Consider the following 19175-nt stretch of genomic DNA (forward strand, 5'->3'; position numbering starts at 1 on the left):
TCCTCTTTTTCTTTCTTTTTCAGAGTCTCATTCTCTACGATTGATCTTCTGCTAAATCCAGGTAAGTAAATGGAATACCTCCAAAAAACTTCCAGTGAAACTTGTGAGGCTTTTGCTGTATTTTTTAATCAAAAAATTAAGGATATTAGAAATGATATAGTACGTCTCCCCAATACTGAACCACTTAAACCCTGGTACTCCATTTTAAACAAATTAAATTCTTTCACCAGGATAGATTTACCTGATTTATATAAAATAATTTCGCAGCTGAGACCCTCCACCTGCGTCCTCTACCCAATACCAACAACTTTCTTCAAAGAAGTATCGGGCGTACTAATTGATAGCATTCTTGACATAGTAAACTCATTATTAAATACGGGGGTCTTCCCAGACTGCTGAAAACACATTACTTTAATATGGCTTCCTCATAGCCTCATCTTAGTTTAATCCTGATGCTCTGTATATTCAATTAATTATCATTATTATTCATGATATTCATATTCAAAATCCGTGCTAAACCCTACTTTCTCTTCTGTTCTTTTTCTGGTTTTCTGGGGTGGCGACCTGTGCCACCACCACCCGATCAAAGCACCCAAATGCCTAGAGGGGGCTGGGCGGTCTCGTGGCCTAGAACCCCTGCAGATTTTATTTTTTTTTCCAGTTGTCTGGAGATTTTTTTGTTTTTTCTGCCCTCACTGGCCATGGGACCTTACTTTTATTTTAGGTTAATTAGTGTTCCTTTTATTTTTATTTTTTCTCTTTCTTCATCATGTACAGCACTTTGAGCTGCATTATTTGTATGAAAATGTGCTGCATAAACAAATGTTGTTGTTGTTGTACACTTCTAGAAGGGGGCAAGACTGCACATGCTGCTATTAAGCTTCCTTTCAACCTGATACACGTAGAGACCCTTTTATGTAACATTTCCAAGCAAAGTAACATGGCAGAAGTGCTACAACATATTAAGCTTATTGTTTGGGATGAAAGCACTATGGCTAAGGGGGTATTGAACCTCTGAATAGAAGCTAGGGCTGCAACTAATGATTATTTTGGTAGTTGACTAATTGTTACATTTTTTTTCGATTAGTCGATTAATCAAGATTATGTCATGCCTGACTATTTTGATGACTGCGACCTGTGGTTGCATATCCTGTTCTGGACTCCAGTGTGTGTCTTACCTCATCTGCTCATGTCTGTCCACCTGTGAATGTCACCCTGATGTCTCTGTATTAACACGATTAAAATGAATAATAATCAAATTAAAATTACAACCAGTGAAACATATTAACTTGAAAATAATCAGATTTTTTTATATTAGTGTGATCATCACAATAAAAAAGAAATACATTAAACAATACAAACTAAAGTGCACATAGTCTTTAAACACAAAAAGTGCATTTAACTTAACTAAAAATGGCCACTGGTGTGTTTTAAAGTGCAAGAGTTTAAATAAAGCTTCAATTCAAGTAAAATAAAACAATAATGTACAGTTTATAAAAGATTCAGTTCATATAGTCCTGATTGCAGTGCAGGAATGTGAGCATTTCGACGTGCTCTGGTATGAGGCAGGCTCTCTTTTTTGAGACAATGTTCCCAGAAGCTGAGAAAAGACGCTCAGAGGGAGTAGAGGTAGCAAGAAATCAAGAATGATTTTGTAGACAGAGAAAGGTGTTTTAATCATCACACTCTGAAAGAATATTGTTGTAGTTTATCACATCATGTACTATATTATGCCAAAATAAAAAAATAACGGACTAAAATATGTAACAAGGTAATTACTGCCAGCACACCGGAGCTGATTTGTTAAACGCCGCAACCAGCTAGAGTCTGTTTCCAGTGCAATTTGGAAGCACACTGAAGTCGAGTATATGCGTTGACATATATTCGGCGGCATATTCATTGAACTCCGCAACAGCCTAAAGTTGTTTCTCAGTGCAATTTGCCAGCACACCCGTATATTCATTGAGCAGCCAGCTCACGACCACTGCTGGCCCTGGCAGAACTGCAGCAACACTGTCTCTGGGATTCAGCTGCTGCACTAGACGAGCCTGCAATCATCAGCGTTTACCCCTGTGTGTTTGCATGCAGCCAGTTAAAGCACAGTTGACTCGGTGATATACTGAATTTCATCAATGACTTCAGTTACATATTGAACATACAGTAATAGACTGTTGCAGTAGTTTTTTTTATAGTTTTTACAGTTCATTTGCAGTGTGTAAAATGATCAGTGGTGCAGTAATTGTGATGCTCTTTGCATGAAAAAAAATGCGTTCCGTTAAAATTTCACATTTTCTTTGTGAATTGTGATGTTTACTTAAAAAGTGCAGCTAAAAAGTATTTGGCGTCCAGGGGTGCATTAACCCCCAAGTATGTGTTGGTTTAAGGGTTAACTATCGTTGTCGAAACCTTGATATACACAATATAGTACAAACATCAACATTAACAAGTGACACTAACTTTACTCGCGTTGGTAGGACTGTGTGCGTCTTGACAAACAATAACAAATGATACTGCCCCGAGACGTTCATGTAGTGCATTGCAGTTATAAAAACCAATGTGGTTGTGATTGGAGCCTCTATTGAAGGTTCTGTTTATGATGCGTCGACAATAAAAAATCCACGTCGACAATTTTTTGAAGTCAACGTTGTCGATTACATTGACTAATCGTTGCAGCCCTAATAAAAGCCTTCAATATATCAGGGATAATAAGGTGATGGGTGGAGTTACAGTGTTGTTAACAGGCAATTTTCGTCAAACATTACCAGTAGAGTCCAGAGGAACACAAGCTGATGAAGCATGTTTTAAGAGATCTTATCTGTGGCCATCGGTAACCAAATTTAAACTCACCAACAATCTGAGAGTCCAACTAAGGGGTGATATTTTCGCTGGTCAGTTTTCATACCTGTTGCTCAAAATAGAGCATGGCGATTTTCCAGAATCGGATGGTGAACTTACCATCCCTTCAGAACTGTGTTCTATCGTGACCACTGTGGAAGACTTAATTTCCAAAATATATCCTGATATTGCCTACATTCATAATAAGCCTATAGAATAGATATATAAGTGTGCTATTCTGACCCCTAAAACAGGGGTCCTCTATCCCAGTCCTGGAGAGCCGCAGTGGCTGCAGGTTTTTGTTCTGACCTGGTTGCTTACTTAGAAAGCAAATCTTGCCAATAAAGCACTAACAAGCTATGAAATTAAATTAACTCTGCTATGTCAGGTCATTCTCATATCTTAGATTTTCTTTCCCTAAGGCTAAAATGGACGAGTAATTCTCAGTCCTTCACTTTTTTCTCTTCATTTTTCTTCCAAGTATTTAATTAAACCCAATAGTGCAGATAAATACACACAGGTGTAAATGTAAATAAGCTAAAGAGAGAAATGCTGCTCTCTCTTGTCATTTGCATGTTATTGATAATAAGGAGCAATTAAAATAGCTGTTTAAGACAAAATTAAGGAATAAGGGCTCAAAATCACGAAAGTGAAGCAGAAGTGTTACTTTAGCAATAAGTGCTTTTTATTAAGCAACTGGGTTGGAGCAAAAACCTGCAGCCACTGCGGCTCTCCAGGACCGTGATTGAGGACCCCTGCCCTTAAACGATCAAGCAGGCATGATCAATGACGTCTTATTAAAATTCTTTTGAAAGGGCTTTAATGGAATACAAATTGGTGGATTTGGTGCTAAATACGGATGATGCTACAAACTATCCTGTTGAATTTCTTAATACGCTTAAACCACCAGGCCTCCCAACCCATAGGCTTATTTTGAAAGTGGGTGCTCCAGTGATGTTTCTGTGAAACCTACACCGATCCAAACTCTGTAATGGAACCAGGCTGCAGGTAACAGCATTAAAAGCAATATTATCGAGGCAACAATATTGACCTATGTGTTCGAGGGGAGTCCGTGCTCATATCGCACATACCTCCGATTTCCCCTTTGAATTCAAAAGATTGCAGTCCCTCCTTAAAGTCTGTTTTCCCATGACCACCAATAAGTCTCAGGATCAGACATTAAGTTTCGCCGGAGTGGACTTAAGGGAAGACCGCTTCTCACACGGTCAATTTTATATTGCATGTTCGAGACTCAGCTCACCCAGCAGTCTGTTCATTTTGGCACAAGAAAAAATGACTAGAAACACTGTTTTAAAGAAGTGCTCTAGCTGTAATGTGTAAAGGGTTAAACTGTTTTTTAATGATCTGCTGACCTTTATCGGATTTCATGCGTACGGACTTGTGGGCAATATATATATATATATATATATATATATATATATACTGTATATAATAAAATATATAAATACTAAATATGTATAAAATAAAAAATATATATAAATATATATATATCCATCCATCCATTATCCAACCTGCTATATCCTAACTACAAGGTCACGTGGGTCTGTGTATCAAATCATAATATCATATTCTAATCAAATCAAAATTAATTCAGTATTTTGTTTCATATTTCAACTATGAATAGCTAATCATTATTATATTGGTGGTGAAGACTTAATATTATTTCCATAAAAATACAAAATGTCATCATGATTTCCAGTGAAACTATGACTTGTCAGTTTGCGGCTTGCATTCATTCATTCTCAAACGTGAACTCCTACTCCAAGCTGGGAGCAGGTACAGTACGATTCAAATACATTTTTGTTATGTCCTACTCTGAGACAGGACGAATTCTTAGTCAAGTTAGACTTTTAGTGCAGTTCCTATTGAGAATTCTGAGTCGTTCGAGAAGTGAAGACACAGATATCATAGTGTCTCTTTTTAGATCTATACAGTATATTTGCTAAATGATTCTACGACAAAACACACAAATACAAAGTACACGTTGTCTGTCACGTGTACACTGGCTGACGTTGTCATTCTTTTTGCCAACAGTGACAAGAGTGAACGAGTAAAACCCACACGTGGGGAGAGGCGAAACGGCCCCCAATTCATACATTTCTTTCTTCACTATGCTTTAGCCGCGTGCTGCACGTGCATTTTCTGCTTTCCATTAACAACAACCTACTTGGCACTGCAGATTGTCATCCCGCACTGCCGAATCCGCACTCATCGCTCTCTGGTTCCGCCTGCACCGAGTACACGTGACACGGACTGGAAGGGGACGCGGACAGGACTGGGCCTTTATTTTTTTCTGGAACGTGTAGTGTCAAGATAGGTATCGGGAAAAGACAATAGGAGCAGTGCCAGGCGACCCACACTTAATTTGAAGCGTTGCTCTCAAGCGCCTATTCTGTAAAGTTACTGCATATCAGCCGACGGAAATTTGATCTTCACTTATAAGAAGCAGAAGTGCTTCCGGAGCATTAAGGATACGTTTCGTGAGTGTAAGGAAAATAAATAATAAATAAACCGTTGATTTATGTTTTGGTGTCAAGATAAAAGAAAATGAATGACAAAGCAACATTGACCATATATCCCCCCTAAAGTCTTTTATGTGTATTTAACTGAGAAGATACATTGCACGTAACTGTTTTGTTTATTGTTGAGAGTCTTGTGCCATCCCACTGCGTCGATGTCGGACTTTATAATAGGCAGGGTTAAACAGGAGGATCGCATCTTGTTTTAGTCAGTTTCCGCCCAACTTGTAGTACTACGAGAGCAGCTCACAACATCGCGCATTTGAGCTCCCAATTTGTCAGAGCCGCACCTGCCTACGGGTAGGGGGCATCGCTGACAGGTCGCCAAAGTAACGGCCCGCCTTGATACATAGTCAAAAAAAAGACCCATATCTCCGTTAGCTACGGTAGAAGGTGAAAAAGTGCGCTCTTAGTAAAGTTCGCCATCAGCAAACCGTTATCAGGTGAAGGGTCTTGTGTTAATTGTTGCCGTTTGTCTCTCCGAGCCATCAAAATCTCGCCAATCTTTAGCTAAAACACAAGACATTTACTGGGTCAACGGGAAGTTTTTAAAGGCTTTATTCATCACACGTTGAGCGTGACTTTATGGTTATTGTGGCTTCAACCCCCAGCAGATTAGTCCAGTCTGATAATTTCTAGGAGGCAACTCCCCCACCTAGTGTGATCGGTGCCGTATGACGCGCTAGTACTTAGTAAGTCTCATTTTATGTAAAGGGCAATACTTCTTTGACTAAAAACTTAAATCCGCTTATACATAAAGAGCAATGCGACGCAAATGAAACTCGAGAAGTAAACAAACCTGTCCTTCACATTGGAATTTGGCTGAATTTTAATAAGGGGTAAGTGAGCGTCGAGGTGCAGCTTATATGTTTTAATGCACAATATAGAAAATCGCTCGTGTCGATTCATATTGTTTGTGTTAACTTAAGTCGATTGAAAACTAATTTATGCAGAGTAGCGTGACCACCAACGAGAATTTGTAGTGGCCTCTCATTTAAGATTCAGAAAGCTGTCTCGATACCGTGCTTCGATTGTTCTTTGTTTTGGAAAATAACAATAATAATTAAAAGCATTAGAGTGCATGTAAGGGCGAACTTTTAAGCCCCCATTGTTCGTCGACCTCACCAAAACAGTACACAGTGTACAGTACACAATATGCAAGTGATGCAAAGTTAATTCAGCATCAAAAAAACTTACCAACGTCCAACTCGATTAAGCGAGGAATAACTGAAAATTGAGCAGCACTTTTTGAATAGGGGCACTTTAGTCTTCTGTTACTGCAAAGTGGCAGATTTCACTTAAAATGCCACCCATATTTTAAATAAAATGTTTAAAATGAATCAAGAATGGGTGGAAGATTGATGTATCAAATAGTCCTTATTTTATTTATTGTCTTTTGCAGAGAAGAACATCATAGGATAATGTAAAACTCAAAAGAATAAAGTTCTGCTGTGCTCTTTTAATTATATATTGTGTTCTGTGTTTCTGTAGTATATAAGTAAAGTGATGGTTTAAAATTGTACATTTAGTATATTAAGTAATTTTAGTATATTCCTTTTAATAATAGAAAAATAGATTTTCGTAAGACATTCCACTATGCCAGTGTTCATGAAAGTTATATGAAAAAGAGAACATCTCCTGCCTTGGAGTGTTATCGTGTTAGGGTGTTTTCCAAGGAATCCAGCTGCAGGTCCTGGAAGAGAGTGTCCCATTATCTTGAGAAAAGGTGACACCTAGAATTGTATGCCGGCATCACTTGTTTGTTTTTTATAGTTATTTTTTAAAGGAATACATGGGAAGGTGAGCAACTTTCCATCCATCCATTTGCTAAACCCATTTAGCCCAATTTAGAGGTGTGAAGTCTGAGTACTGCCTTGTTTGATAAAATGTGATTTTTTTTTTTTTTTGAACTGGAGAGTTAGTAGTCTGTAGGGTTATTTATCTTTAGTAAAGAGCTTATGTGTTCTTCACATTTTGATAATTTTATTCTATTCTTGGTAGTGTTTTTTTTTCTCTTCTCATAGTTCCAAGTTTTTTGATTGCTTGATGAATCAGGATTGGATAATGTTAATACAACTGTAAATGTGCCTTGGCATCTTGTATAAAACTAGTTTATTGTAGCTATAGTAGGCTAACTGATGTATTTAATATTTGGTGTTCAAATATATCTAGTAAAACCTCATCTAGTACAAAGTTAGCAAGGTGAACCACTATAACCAAGCCTGGGAGTGGTGTTAGCAAGCAAGCACGTGTGGTTGAGTGACCCACATAGCCAGTTCAGGCACTCGCCACCCACAAAGGGAACCTGAGGGTCTGATGCAAAGGCTTTCTTTGGCAATAGAAACTGATTCTTAGTATGTAAAGCATTACCTATTTGGTTAGGTAGCAACTTTATCTTGTGTGGATAAGATTGAAAAATTGTGGTCAGATATTGTTGGGTTCTGCTGTTTACACAACATTGACTCTAGGAGGAAACTTATTGAGCAAGGGTAGTCTATGTCCTACCCTGAAGTTGCTCCACAAAAGTGGCCCCATGCTGGTCTTGGAATACTCACAAGCCCCACCTGGGAACCATACAGTTGGAGTTTGTTCTGATGGATGATTGGGTCACTCATGGTGAAGCTGGGTTGCAGAGATTAAAATATTCTAAAATTCTAAAACATATTATTATATATCTCTATAGCTAAGGTTATTACAAAAATAAAAAACTAGAAAGCACTTAGTATTATAGAAGTGCATTTTTAGCTAAATTGTCTTTTACAGTGGTGAAGTAGAGTGGAGTGATAGTCTCCAGTTTTTAAAAAAAGAGGACAAGAGGCCGTGTTACTGAGAGATCACACTCCTTACCTCCCAGGGAAAACCTGTGCTGGGGTAATAAAATAGAAACCTTATGTAAAAATCCACTTCAACAGAGGGAATGTGGATTCTGTCTTGGTTGTGAAATAATGAACTCTTCTTGTGCAAATGCCTGAAGGGTCATGATTATGTGCCCATCCTATCTACAAACACTAGAGAGACAGTTATGAATGTACACCATGTGATATGTTATAAAAGATGCTGTAACTGTAAGGGATTCCACAGCTGCATGCCAGTCATTCCTTGTTTTTGCAGAGACAGAGTATTGTTTGTGTACTTGATACTAAGTCAAGTCTGTTCAATGTGGGCATGTTCTTTGCATTATTCCAGACACGTCGCATGACATTCCCACTGGTAAAAAGATTGATGCGATGGACATGATGGAGTAAAAGGGCCCAGTCAGATTAGATACCTTTCACATTTGAACAAAGTTTACATTAAACTAGCATTCATTCTTTTTTGTTGTAATTAACATAGTTTTAATATTCCTGTCTGCAGAAAAATGTCACTTGAATTAAACAGTTGGGCATGTTTAATTTACATTTATTTCATAACTAAGAGTATGACCTTTGTCAGTGGTTTAACAGAGGTGATGGAAGGATAAAGATGTTTTATCTGTAAATTAAGTTCCTCAAAGATAGGTTGCAACCTGCATAACACTTGTGCACCTCAGTTGCTAGATTATCTTTATTTTATATCCGCAGTGTTAAGGACAAAAATGGTCACAGATCCCATCACACTGACTGATCAGATAAGAAATGCCACTCTATATCAGCATTTCTTGTTTTTTGATCTCTGCCGTCTGGAGTCTATAGGATGTGTTTGTGCTTTATTTTGCATTAGAAATTAAATACGCAAATAAGATTTGGAATTGAGACTGGATGAGCAGGTAGACCCAATAAAAATGTAGTAAAATGAAAACCAGCTTCAGCCATTTGCAAAACATGCCATGCATAATATATAATGGGTATAGTTCACATGTAGGCAGCCTGCAGTGCAGTAAATACTCATCTTATAATTCTGTAATCTGTGTGCTGCAAGAGAGGTTCTGTTGCAGTTTTTACTTTGTGTTAACTGTCAATTTAGTGTCAAATTGTGACAATTTTCAAACTGGACATTTCCTTCACGTTACCTTTATAAAAGCTGATTTATAAATGCAAGTTGTTGTGCGTTATAACATTGTGGATTTTTTTGTGTAATTTAATAGTAATTACAAAAACCTTAACATTACAAAATATACATAAGATTTAACCATGTCCGACCAATACAATGTAAAGACCTTGTTTATGTCTTCAAATCCAAGATTTTCCAACCAAAGACCAGTTGGACAACCCTTCTATTTGAATCCTAACTTACTCACGTTTTGAAGACTGCAAGTTGTCTACATGAATTTTGGCTAGGTTACAGATTTCATCCCACATCCCAAAGATTTGCATGATAAAGAATAAGTTTGGTATTTTGTAAGTCAAAGTTAGATTTTCACAAATATGATATAAATTAATTTGCCGCAAGAAATTGTGCTCATAAGTGAAGCATTTTCGTAACACTAAGTACTGTGTCTGTGCTGCTAATGTTCTCTATAAATCACCAGTCCAAATGTAAAAAGCAAAGCCTTATATCTTATGGAATAAGTAAGTTTTCAAGCCAAGAATGTTCTTGAGTATTGATCTGTGTCTTGTTACACAAGAGGTGTAGAAAGGGTATCCATGTTGTTTACTGGAGAATATTTTTGTAAGATTGTCTCATTTTTAAAGGGCATTTGGCTATGCTCTTCATGTCATTACCAGTCTCTCTCTATGGTAAATGTTTCACCCCTTGTTGCTTGCCTTGAGAATGCTGCAATTGCCATTGTTTGAAAATTATAACTATTGTGATAATTCAGTTACCAAAGTAATAGAGTTTAACTGTCCTAATAGTGAGTTCAGTGATTTAACATCTGCTTTTGTATATGTGTGTTTTATCCTAGGAATACTGGGCTTCAGACATGGAGCGATTTTGTGCTATCTATGATGAAGTGTTTTGCTAGATAAATATTAAGCCATTTTGGTAGCCTTGATAGCTGCGTGGAGTAGTTGAGAAAGGTATTGAAGAGTCATTCATGAAATCTTTGCCTTCCTTTGTCAAAAAAAACCCAAAACCTATTGTACTGAACATTATGTTCAGTGCTGTGTGCTGGGTTTTCTGTATGCTTGAGTCCATGCGTGATAGATATAACCAGTGCTTGGTTTTTGGCTTTTCGAATAACAATTTGAAACTGTGGTAATGTGTTGGATAAAGTACTGTCTGCTCTAGTATTTTGCATATGCAGTTTCAAGCATACTTATTGTGAATTGAAAATATTGTGGAGTTTCTTTTTGCTGTAATCACTAATCACACATCAACATCTTCCCTGCCCCGTCCTAAAATCTGAAAACTAATGCCCTTCTGCTAAATTTGCTTAGAGCTGACACTGGCTTAGGCTAAAGGTTGTCTCTGGACTAAGACCAATAAACTATCACTTTATCCACTACCTCAATCACACATACATATTCACTCTACCAATCGCACTAATTTGGAATAGCCAATTTACTGCATTTCTTTTGGGATGTGGGAAAAAACACCACATCCATTTAGGGAGCAGTGGCAAACTTCACACGAGCTACAGCTGGGTGCATGATTCAATCCCAGGGCGCAAAATCTCTGATTCGGTCTGTACAGTATTCAGTTTGCTAATGAACAACTTTTCCATTGCAAATACTCTATGCTCCCCACTTAAGTTTCATCTGCATTATAATGACTCTCCTAGATAACATTTGAAAATGTGTAAGCCTTTAATTTTGTGTTCATTATAAATTAACTTATGAACATTTTCAAACCACTTCAGTTTTGTTTGTCTGATGCCGACTGACTAGCCAGTACTCGGAAATCTACACATGGGATATACCGTTTGAATTGTCTTGATGTCTAGTTATGCAACCATTGAGGTTTTTGGGATTCCCCTATTTTTGGTCCATTGTCCATGCCACATCAACTAACCTCAGAGGTTCACCCCCTAAAGGGATATGAGGGATCAAATTTACTCCATTTAGAAAACTTCAAAAAAAAAGTTATTGGTAGTATAGGTGTGTGCAGTGATATTTAATGCAATTTCCAACTTGCTGATCACAAATGTGATACTATTTTTGATATTTGATTATTTACTGGCAGTTTTAGCCCTCTAAGAGCCACTCCTAGAAGGTTACAAATGGCAAATTTCAAGCATACGCTTGTAGTGTATCGTTTTAGACTATTTAAAGGTTAGTAATTATGTATATGGTGTTAGTTTTGATTTTTTATCCTTTACTAGTGATCTAGCTTCCAATGGACCTATTTAGAGGGTAAAAAATGATAAATTTCTATTATGATGGAGAATATTTAGATTGTAAACATTTAAACTGAAGCACACATTTTAATATTTTAAATATCTGACACAACTGGTTTTGTATATTATGTATTTCTTCCTCATGAAGCAAGTCATTACATTTCTTATGGGCATCTTATGCTAATTCAGACTTTATTTTCACATACATGTTTTTCAAATAATTTTGGTAGTAAATAAATGTTTCACAATTTTTTACTATTTTGGTTTGTCATTTACATAAACGTTTATGACAGTCACAGTGAAAAGACAAGCAAACAGAAACTGGAACCTTTACTGCTTAAAAGTGGACATGTTCAATATCTTTTAAGGCTTTTTGTTCACATTGGGACTGTTGCTGTGCCGATTTCATTTAAAACCACAAAAATTGGCACAATGTGTTAAAACTATTGAGAAAAATGCTTCAGTTTCAGCTTCAGAAGACAGTTTTGCATGGCAAATTAATGTACACCACAATGGTAAAAAATGTACTTTGACTTGAAGAATTGAAAACTTATCCTTTAAGCTAATTAGTATCTGTAACTTGGTCTTGTTTATACACATGAGTGTATAGTGTAATGGACTGCTACTGGGTCCAAGGTTGGTCTCTGCCTTACACGTTATGCTTTTAGAACAAGCCTCTGCCACTTTCAACACTATAGTGAAAGATCAATCAGATTGAAAAAATGAATGAATTACTCTATTTTTCTGCAGAAGATGAATGTTTCTTTAGAAATGTTTCTTTTACTTGTACCTTTTTCTTTTTTTTGTGAATTTCCCCTTGGGATTAATAAAGTATCTATCTATCTATTATCTGGTCCAATAACCATCTAACACAGAATACCAAACTTAAGGTATATCATGCATGCGTTCTCAGCACTCTGTTGTATGGCAGTGAGGCCTGGACCACCTACGCCCGGCAGGAAGACCGCCTCGAGAGCTTCCATCTTCGCTGCCTCCGACGCATCCTTAACATCACGTGGCAAGACAAAGTCACCAACACTGCCGTGCTTGATCAAGCCAGCTCACTGAGCATACACCTCCTTCTATGCCAAAGACGCTTACGTTGGCTGGGCCACGTGCATAGAATGCAAGATGGACGCATACCCAAAGACATTCTGTATGGTGAATTGGCCGCAGGACACCGCCCCATTGGTCGCCCACATCTTCGCTTCAAAGATGTCTGTAAACGCGATCTCAAGCTGACTGGCATCGACCCTGACAGTTGGGAACAGCTTGCTGATGACCGGAACGCCTGGCGCCAGACTGTCCATGAAGGCATCAAGAGGGGTGAGCAACATCGCAGTCAACAGATGGAAACCAGAAGGCAAAGGAGAAAAATGAGACAGCAGAAACAGGACTCGGGGGGCCCCCCATCCAGCTTCACCTGCAGCCACTGTAGAAGAGACTGTCGATCTAGGATCGGACTGCTGAGTCACTCCAGACGCTGCCCCCAAAAACACAAATGAAGATCATTCCAGAGCGCAAACATCATCTTTCGAGATGGACGAATGCCTACTACTATCTATCTATCTATCTATCTATCTATCTATCTATCTATCTATCTATCAATCTATCTATCTATCTATTCTCATCCCCAAATAAACAATGGGATGATATTTGAGCAGTACAGAAGAAAAATGCACTTAGTTTGACTTTAAAGGCATACCGTATTTACCGTCTCAAAAAATAAGGAAAGATGTGTCAATTTAAGGCTTATTTATTGAGAGGTACACACTTTTCAATAGCTCAAAGAGGAGAAAAATATTTAAAGATACAGGCTGGAGCTACCAAAAAATTTAAAGCCAAGAGACTTTGCATTAATTTCACCCATGTAATATCTAACTTCCATGTGCCATGGATGATTTGCCTAGGAAAGATATTCCCATATTAGATGATATATGCAGTATGTCGGTGGATCAACTGTTTCTTTTTTCTCCCAGTATATTTTTATACACCAATGATCCAAGGCTTTGGGACAGATTTTATTGTAAAAACATTGTGAATTAGCTTGTCTAACAGTGGTATGCTTGTTAGATGTCACCCTTGTCTTGTGTTTCCAGTCAAATGGATAATGCTTATAGCCAGGCTTAACACACAATCCAGGAGTCCTACTTGTGTTTAAAGGATTTATGTCCGGGAACCTGGTAGTCCAAGCAGTAATATGATGTTTCAGACATATTTTCTAGTGAAAGAAACAGTGTGTGCCCTTGTTTACCCCTGTTTTCAGGGATATACATGAAAGGTTGATAAATGTGAGCAGTTATTGTAGCCTAAATGAGCACATGCAAGTAAGAAGTTCACTGTACTCTGTACACATGACAAAAATTATGCTATAATTACTAACTGAGATCTGTTGTCACATGGTATAATAAAAAAAAAAAACATGAAACCAAGTCTTGGTGACCTATGCCTTTCAACAGTAATCTGAAAGACCTCTTCAGGCCTTCTACAGATCCAGCATTTCTCATTATGCTTTCCCAAACAGAAATGAAAATACCATTTTAGATAGGACGGTATCACAGTGGTACCTAGTGCAGTCTCTCTCTCTCTCTCTCTCTCTCTATATATATATATATATATATATATATATATATATATATATATATATATATATATATATATATATATATATATATATATATATATATATATATATATATATATATACTTTGCTATAATTGCAACAGAGTCAGAGGGAGACTTTGAAGTCCAGGATATTGCCAGAATGACAGAAGCTAATGGTCTGTCTGTTTTATGACAGTTTATAATTCAGAATGTGATTACAGACATGTAACTCTGTGGTCTGTAATTGCCATATTGTGTGTGATTTAAATCCGTCTTGTTTATCATCCAATTAGATGAGCCTTTCCTGAGTTTACAAATGTATGTCTGCTCACTTGTTTAACATGTAATGGCAGCATTCTATTAAAATTCATTTGGTAACTTCTCTAATGGACCTACCATTCTGACACAGGCATATTTTTGTCTAATTGCTACAGACATTCTGTTCAGGAAAAGGTGTACAACATTCATTATTTAGCTAAACTTCAATATGGTATAAAATACTAATTGAACATATTTTTCAGATAGACAAAGGCAGAGTCATCCACCTTAAGGTATGCCATAACTTGACCCACTCTACAGAAATTGTGCTGAACTTATAATCATTTATAAGGTAAAATATGTAACTTTTTTGCAAGGCTTTCCTTTCAGTGTTTTGTTGAGCTTCCTATAAGAACCTTGCATGGCAAATGTAGTGGTCATGGAATAACATGTTCATGATGTTGCTATTTTCACCAGAAAAAAATTACATTGAACTGCTTGTATGCAAATACAGTGTAATAATGGAACTGCATGCTTTTCTTTTTTTTTTTTTTTTTTTTTTTGTTACATAAATTTGATAGGAATAACTACATGTTGCTTGATATCTGCCAATTTTATTTATATGTTGAGCTTATATTACACTAATATTTACTAAGTGTTACATAAATGTGGATAAGTAGTATAGTGTTTGAAAATGTATCTTTGTTCTGTTAGTTTTGTTTGACTTGAATTTTTTTGTGATTTGCTCAAAAGTGTGAATTGAAGCTAGTTTATTTTTTTACCCTTGTGGGTCTATTTTAAAAAAAAAAAAAACAAAAAAAACAAAAAAAACATTAAGTTAATCTTCCATTATCTGTTATCTTTCATTTTACTGTCTTAGCAAATTACTCATTGAACATGGTTAATCGCAACATCACAATCCTTTTCAAATTTATGTCCATTTATTTTCTAACTTGAACACTCAGTTTTAGCAGGCACCTAAGCCAGCAACATTGTGTGTCAATTTCCATTGTCTGAAGTAGGCAGTGGTTCAGCCCCCAGCCTTTCTTTCTTTTTATCATGAATAGGCCTTTAGATTTTTCTTCTGTTTGCTCCAGTCAACTTCAAATTGCTGTGAACTTTTTATAATACAGTACTGGATGAAGGAACAAGGGAAGTTAAAAGCAGAAGCCTGGAATTGTGCACTCTAGCACTGTGTAGCCTGTGCTCTTGTGAAAGCTACTTTCTTGAGTACTTCAAAAGTCTATGTATTTAGGTGTTTTTTGATCTCCTAATTTTCAGTTTAGAATTTTAAAATTTTGCAAACATGTATGACTGTTTGCCTGTTTCTTTGACTACTCTTTGGAAAATGGACTTCATTATTAAAGTAATATCACCATTTCTTTTATCTCAACCATTTCCAATGTGATTGTTCTGATCTGGGCTTTTTAAATGGCATATGCTCTTCACTAATTAATACAGCTCAGCTTTAATAGCCATCATCATAGTGTTGCTTTCTTGCCTAAACATTTACAAATGAGCAGTGGTATTGCAGACTTCCAAAGGTGCAATGAGCCTGCCGTGTGGATGGTTACGATTACCATGCTAAAATAGATTTAGTCTACTTGGAAACCTACAAATATAGAATACATTATAGCAGTAATACAAAAATTGTGTAAATAAGCAGAGAGTAAACAATCAATCCAAAATGCAATTACGTGCATTGAAATAAATAATCAATTGTCTGTAAAGTACAGTCAGAATAAACATAACAAAAATATTAAACATTTTACAGGTTGTAAAATTGTTTTGAAAAGTTAAAAGGTGTGGGAGGAGAATGGGCATCCCGGCCAGAGGATATCCCATTTCCCAGATGGGATGCCAGTGCCGCAAGCAAATTGGCTGGAGGGACAAGGAAATAAATTTGCACCCAGTCGGTATTCTATAGCAGAGGGAGTGAGTAAAGCCGACGACTGGGAGTGATTCCATTCCCCATATGCTAAGTGGCAGTGGTCCTCAGTGGGAACCCAGTTGGGACACCCGCAAGGGTTCTTGGGAGATGGAGTCTGGAAGTACAGCCCTGTTGGGGTCCCTGGGGATTGAGAGAAGGTGCTGTTGGGGAAGGACCGTCCTACTTTATCTATGGCCCAGAAATGCTTCCTCAAGGACACAGCGTGACACCTGAAGGTTTCCTGGGTGTGACTTAAAAGAAGTCTGCTGCCTCACTTCATTTGGGTTAGAGTCCGGAGGCAGCCGGCAACACTCAGCAGAAGGTAGTAAGGAGGAATTGTTAGTTTATTGTTGTATTTCTGCATAATTGTGGCATATATTTGTAGAGGTGGTTCTGGAAAGTGCTTTGGAGGAATAAAAATCTGATATTTTACTGTTTCTTGGGTTTGGGGCCCTCTGTCACCCCCTTGTGGTCACAAAGGAAACAACCAAATATAACTGAAAATAATACAGTAAAAATGACATATAAAAGCAAAAAACAGATAATTGTAAAGAATTCATCTGTAAAGATAAATATAAACTTTTGATGGAAACAACAAACAGTATCTAGTGCAGTGACCAATCAAATTAAATCTTTTGGGAGATATTAATGAAGACCTGGGACAAAGTAGTCAAAAGGTGTTAAGTACATGAGAGAAGGGACCTTTTTGTAAGAGCCAACACATTTCAAGATCCAGATCACCGTCAGAGCAGGTAAAGCTATTGGCAAAATTATTAAAATGAGTACAAGATGGCTGTGGACACATTTAGATAATACTGTATTAAGGAAGTATATACTTGTACAATTTTTTTTGCTTTCAATAAATGACACTATTGTCATAGTAGTCAAAATTAGTAGTTGATAGTTATAGAAAATGAATGAGATGATTGTGGTAATGTATTTATACAGATTTGTTTCTGGTACCATATGTATTTATTTTCTCTGGGTTTGTGAATCCATATTCTTGGGTGTGTTTATATTTATTGTATATGCATGTACTGTACAGTATTTAAATTTTGAGCCAGTTTGAGTAATTAGCACCTGATCCCATTCTTGCTGGCCCTCCTCATTTCACACACTCCAATGACATGCACAATAAGAGATTATAAACAGAATAACTGTTCCCATAGCGAAGGCTTTTAGAAAATGGCATGGAAGCAACAGTGGTCATAAACCACTGGGCAAACAGTATAGAGAAAGTACACTTTAATGAGACTGAGTTACTGGATTGTGTAGTGCAAGCACAATAAGAAAATAAGTGACCAAACCTTCTCAGATTTAGATCATAATATTCTGAGACAAATAGGCAGTGTTTATTAAATATAACAGTTGTTGATGTCAGTGAGCTCTTGCTCCTTTAATCATTATAAGCGTTGATGGAGTTGCTTGCATCTATACTGCATTTTATGATTACAGGCACATTGGTTACCTGGTGTTGTGCAGAGTGCAATATTTTTTAGTTTTTTACTTTTTAAAAGAAAATCATGTGAGATTTTAAAACATTGCATCTAATATTAAAGCATTTGTGCTCTTGCAGTTTTCTCTCATTGCCCCTATTAGAGCAGTGATAGGGTACCAGCTCTTTGACTATGAGTTTCCTGAAATGCTTTTCACATTATTTTAGTACTCTGTTTTTCTTTTTAGAGTAATTTAAGTCTATGCTTTCTTATTCTAGTGACTTAATGTAACTGCAGTCAAAAACTCTTCATTCTTTTCTGGCTTCTGATGTTACTGCTTTTTAAGTAAGTAGTGACATGGAAGAACATCCCTCTAATTCAAAGTATGTAGGAACCTGCTTGCTTAGTGCTTTAAGAAAAACATATTATGCAAGCCATTTTTTTTTTTTGAGTTTGTTTACATGCCTGGTGTTTTGTCAAATAGTTCTCCTTACAGTTTTACTTTTGTGTATTTACGTTTTCTGAGACTGTGTTTTAGTTCCGTTGTTAAAGAAACAATAGCATATATGGGGACTTTTTTCTCTTCTCCTTGTAGAATAGCAAAGGGCTAATAAATATTTTTAAAATGTAGCCCTTATTTGCATCATCCATTTCTTGCCATTTATGGGAGGTGTGTATGTGTGTTGTAAACAAAGAAGTGCTGTATTCTGTATTACGTAAGGTCTTATATAATATGCTTAATATAGCTCACCCCAGACCACCATTTATCTTTCTTTTTATTCTGTTTTCAAAAGTTAAAATGAGGCCAGAGAGTGAGAGAGTGTGTACAGCAAGAGGCCAGCAACAGGTTAAAGAAAAATATGACCTAATAGCAAACAGGAAAAGCTATATGTTGGAATCCTTGGCAATCCTTGGCAATTTTAAGATACTGTGATTTTACAGCAAGTTCCTAATTCCATGTAAACATGTACATATTTCTGATTCTTTGTGTAAATATTTTACCCAATTTGTTGGATTTTAACATCACGTGTGTGTGTGTGTATATATAATATAATATATAAGTGATGTTAAAATCCAACAAATACAGTATATACACTTTAATAAAAAAGAGAAAATAAATGTAAGATGAAGTACCAAGGTTGATCCCATTTAACTGAAGATTGTTTGGAAAAAGCAAATGAAGAGTTCAGTAACGTAAATGTGCCTTCTTCCATATCTGGTCAAAGTCTTTTTGCTAAGGCTTTTATAGTGTGGAACCAGAGGAGACAGGATGAGAGGCAGAGTCAGCATCAAGGTCACTCCTGTTTTTCAGTTCTGGAGTTTTCAGAGCTGAGGGTGGGAAACTAAAATGTACAAGAAACTGTGTCACATGTACA

General features: G+C 36.7%; 2 protein-coding genes across 9 annotated transcripts in view; one reads left to right on the forward strand and one right to left on the reverse strand.

Moving 5' to 3' along the window:
- The window catches only part of impact (impact RWD domain protein), a 417506-nt gene extending 412361 nt beyond the window's left edge, over positions 1–5145 (reverse strand). For all 5 annotated transcript variants that reach the window (XM_039754714.1, XM_039754711.1, XM_039754713.1 and 2 more), the window contains exon 1: positions 5024–5145. In XM_039754714.1, coding sequence (XP_039610648.1) covers positions 5024–5068 — 45 coding nt within the window. In that variant the 5' untranslated portion in view covers positions 5069–5145. The remainder of the gene's footprint in view (positions 1–5023) is intronic.
- A 69-nt stretch (positions 5146–5214) lies between these two features.
- The window catches only part of osbpl1a (oxysterol binding protein-like 1A), a 243556-nt gene continuing 229595 nt past the window's right edge, over positions 5215–19175 (forward strand). For 3 of the 4 annotated variants that reach the window (XM_039754706.1, XM_039754708.1, XM_039754709.1), the window contains exon 1: positions 5215–6214. The gene's annotated coding sequence lies outside the window, so the exon portion shown is untranslated. The remainder of the gene's footprint in view (positions 6215–19175) is intronic. The other variant, XM_039754707.1, reaches the window with a different exon arrangement.

Source organism: Polypterus senegalus, chromosome 5 (genome assembly GCF_016835505.1).
Source record: "Polypterus senegalus isolate Bchr_013 chromosome 5, ASM1683550v1, whole genome shotgun sequence".
NCBI lineage: Eukaryota > Metazoa > Chordata > Cladistia > Polypteriformes > Polypteridae > Polypterus > Polypterus senegalus.